General features: G+C 35.0%; 1 protein-coding gene across 2 annotated transcripts in view; it reads right to left on the reverse strand.

Moving 5' to 3' along the window:
• Window positions 1–2,199: 2,199 nt before the first annotated feature.
• GIN1 (gypsy retrotransposon integrase 1) overlaps window positions 2,200–3,676 on the reverse strand; it is a 29,187-nt gene continuing 27,710 nt past the window's right edge. Inside the window, exon 8 of one of the 2 annotated variants that reach the window (XM_006755127.2) lies at window positions 2,200–3,134. In XM_006755127.2, the coding sequence (XP_006755190.1) occupies window positions 2,860–3,134 (275 nt within the window). In that variant the 3' untranslated portion in view covers window positions 2,200–2,859. The remainder of the gene's footprint in view (window positions 3,135–3,676) is intronic. The other variant, XM_015558259.1, reaches the window with a different exon arrangement.

A 3,676-nucleotide genomic window follows, 5' to 3' on the forward strand; every position in this document is an offset into this window, starting at 1 on the left:
TTTTTTTATTAGGCTTACTATATTTGTCTCTATTAGTATTTTCAAAGAAGCAATGTTTGGCTTAGTTATTCTTCATATTATATGTTTATTTCCTATTTCATTAATTTCTGTTATCTTTTTTATTTTAAACCTTCTATTTTCTTTATGTTTATTCACTTGTTCTTTTTACACATTAAATTGGATGCTTAGATTAATACTTTTTAAATTTGTTTTCCAATATAAGGCCCAGTCCTTTTAAACCTCTAGTAAAATAGTTACAACTTTCTACACAGTCCAAAAATAAGAGGAACGGAAACATGCTTTTTAAGGCTTAAGGTAGGGATCCCAACAAGATGTCTGTGTAAAGGCTATAAATGACATTTTAAGATTGGATGTTAAGTAAACAAATATATTTAAAACTGCTGGTCACTATTTCACTACCCAACTGGGATGTAAACTCTAGGAGGGCAGGGACTTTTGTTTCTCACTGATATACCCTCAGTGCCAGAACAGTACCTGAAACATGGTAGGCATTTAATATATATCTTTTTTTGAGTGTATTAAATGAATCTGACAGGTAAATATGTAGTAAGGTTACTTTTATAAATCTTAGTGAATTAAATTATTTTAGATAGCACTATTAGAAAATTTCACACTTGATATATTAATCATGATTATCTAAAAACTTTTCAAAACCAGGCAATTATGCTCATTCAGAATGTACTTTTCCTTCATTTTAGCTGAGCATTTCCATATCCTTCTATATCATGTTAAGTTTTAAGTGTTCATAGTAATACCACAAGGTGGCACACAAAACCTCATAAAAATATTTCTGGATTGTTTTTTGTCAAAATTTTACTGTATATTCATCCTATCAAAAACCTCCTTAAATCCAGGCAAGAGAGACCCCACTCTGGACCCTTTGATTGAGGATTAGATTCTGCCTCCTGGAGTCTATGTCCTTCCCTGTAGGGTGAGACCACAGGGCCTAGAGACATGGTCCTTCTCTCCTGGCAGCTTTTCTGGTCAGTTCCAGGAGGGTGGATAGACAGCCGGAGAGCACATTCCCAGGCTGGGCTGGTCAAGGAGCATGTCGAAGCTGGGATGGGTTTTCCTTGGGAGAGGATGGAGTTGGGGCAAAAAGGCTGAGACCAGCTCTCCCTGCTTTGCCACTCATCAATACAGGGCTTGAAGAGCCCAAGAATTCTGGAAACTTAAGGAAGGCATATTTGCCAAGGATAGGAATAGTTAATTAGCTAGATTTATCACTCTAAAAAGTCAGGTATATGGTATGTGGACCTGTATTTTCACACTTGACAGAGCCCGGCAACCATTAGAGACAAGACTATGTGTGTATATATAATCTGTGTGCATCTGCTTACTAAAAATCTGTATTTGGAACTTCTACATTACAATACTGGGATTTCAGTAATAAAATTCGCTTTTTATTTGAATAGCTTGTATTGACTATTAGGAAAATAACTTTCATCATATATGGCCTCTAACAGAATTTGCAAAGTGTACAATTCAATGAAGTTTATTATTTTCAGAGTCATGCAGCCACCACCACTAACTTTAGAACCTTGTCATCACCGCAAAAAGAAACCTGTACCCATCAGCAGTGTGTGTAGCTTTGGCCGCTGTAATGTGAGCAGGAAGGATGTGCATAACTTCACCTCAAACCTTCGAAGAGTTAGTGCTTGTGTTGTACATGGCTTATTTGGTCCACATTCCTTTCCAGACTGTAAGTCCCGTATGAGGATCAGACACAGGCCTGACTCATCTTTTAATTTTTCCACAGTATTCTTCAAAGTGCTTTATAACAAATATTTGATGAGTAAAATTATAAACAACATAGAAATGATAGTTTAAAATCTTTGATATCAGTTATTTTATCATTAATATTCATTTCCTTTTTAATATTTATTTAAGACTGTGGTAAAAATATTATTAATGAATGATTTTGGCTCTAAAATATATTATGAAAATGCACAAATGTTTTCAAATCAGTATACAGTTTCAGATCCTAATCCTGAGACTAACAAGGTAAAATTGTCAATATCCTTCCTATAAGAACCCATTAAATAACTAAATATTTTCCTACAATATTGTTTCTAAAAAATTTTTCTTGGTTAATACTCACTCAAGGATATTTTCCCATTGATTTTTAGAAAGAGTGGAAGGAAAAGAGAGAGAGAGAGACAGAGAGAGAGAGAGAGAGAGAGAGAAGCATGTATGTGAGAGAGACTAACATTGACTGGCTGCCTCCGCACATGCCTCGACCAGAGCCGGGGATTGGAGCCGCGGATCGAGCCTGCAACAGAGGTACACACCCTTGACTGGAATCAAACCGGAGACCTTTCAATCCATAGGCCGAAACTCTTTCCACTGAGCCATGCTGGCTAGAGCCCTACAATATTGTTTTTAGACATTCCAGTGACACAGAGAGAAATTTCACTTAATTCATTGTTATGACTGAATAAATATTTATTAATACCATTCAAGATAGTTCAAATTTATTTTTTAAAGAAGAAATATTTTTTAAAAAATTAAAACTGAAAACATGGTACCGTATCAAAAGATCTGAAAGTTTTGAGCTGAAATTTACTTTATTTCCTAAGAAACAAGCATTGCCTGTTTGTTTTTTTAGAAGAAAAAGTGAATTCTATATATTATCTGCTTTCTTTGCCCTTATATATATGCACTAACATTCAAAAGGTACAACTTTAGATCAGTAAATAGTTATAAAATAAATGTTCAGAATTTAGTTATTAAGAGTGTGTCCAGACACTTCTATACAACCTTTTTCAATGGAAAAAATATCAAGTTTCAAGGGATTATATATTCTCAACAAGCACTATAAATAAATTTTGGTATTTACTAACTTAAGTACTCAAGAACTTGGTTTGAGGAGTCCAACAAACTGAATGTCTGCTTTTCAAGATTACTATTATCCTCTATTAACGGAGAGATTTTAGCATTTCTATATTCTAATAGTTCGCCATCCTTGCTTGATGTCAATAGTTCATTATCAGCTACACCAATAGTTGCGTCTTCTACCAGAATACTTGCTTGGTATGCTCCAACTGGAATTTCAGGCAATCCAATGTAGTCATGATCTGCCACTACTGAACTTTGTAAGAGATAAAGACTGTCTGAAAGAAGAAACATAAGTTTGCCTTTTAGAATTATAATTAAACATCATTTCAAATTAAACAATGCTAAATGAAGAACAAAATCCCAAGTAATAAGAATTAACTAACAAGATTAACTTTTGTTGGATTCTCCTACCCACTAAATAAACATTTCAGAGAATGAATAAAATGATATATGAATTTCAAAGTTTATATAGAGAGAAATAAAGTTACCACTTTGATATGCTAGAAATGCATTTATAGATCTTGAGCTTAAGTACCTAGTTATATTGGACTTAGTAACAAATGGACTTTACACACTTATTTGTCAGGAGGTTCTATATATGTGATACACATTCTATATATGTGACACACACACACACACACACACACACACACTTTTTCTTTTAAACTAGAGGCCCTTTTGCATGGATTCGTGCACCGGTGGGGGGTCCCTTGGCCTGGCCTGCACCCTCTCACAATCTGGGATCCCTCGGGGAATGTCGGACTGCCAGTTTTAGCCCAAACCCCACTGGCCAGGCCGAGGGACCCCACCAGTGCAC

Source organism: Myotis davidii, unplaced genomic scaffold (genome assembly GCF_000327345.1).
Source record: "Myotis davidii unplaced genomic scaffold, ASM32734v1 scaffold473, whole genome shotgun sequence".
NCBI classification, from domain to species: Eukaryota; Metazoa; Chordata; class Mammalia; order Chiroptera; family Vespertilionidae; genus Myotis; species Myotis davidii.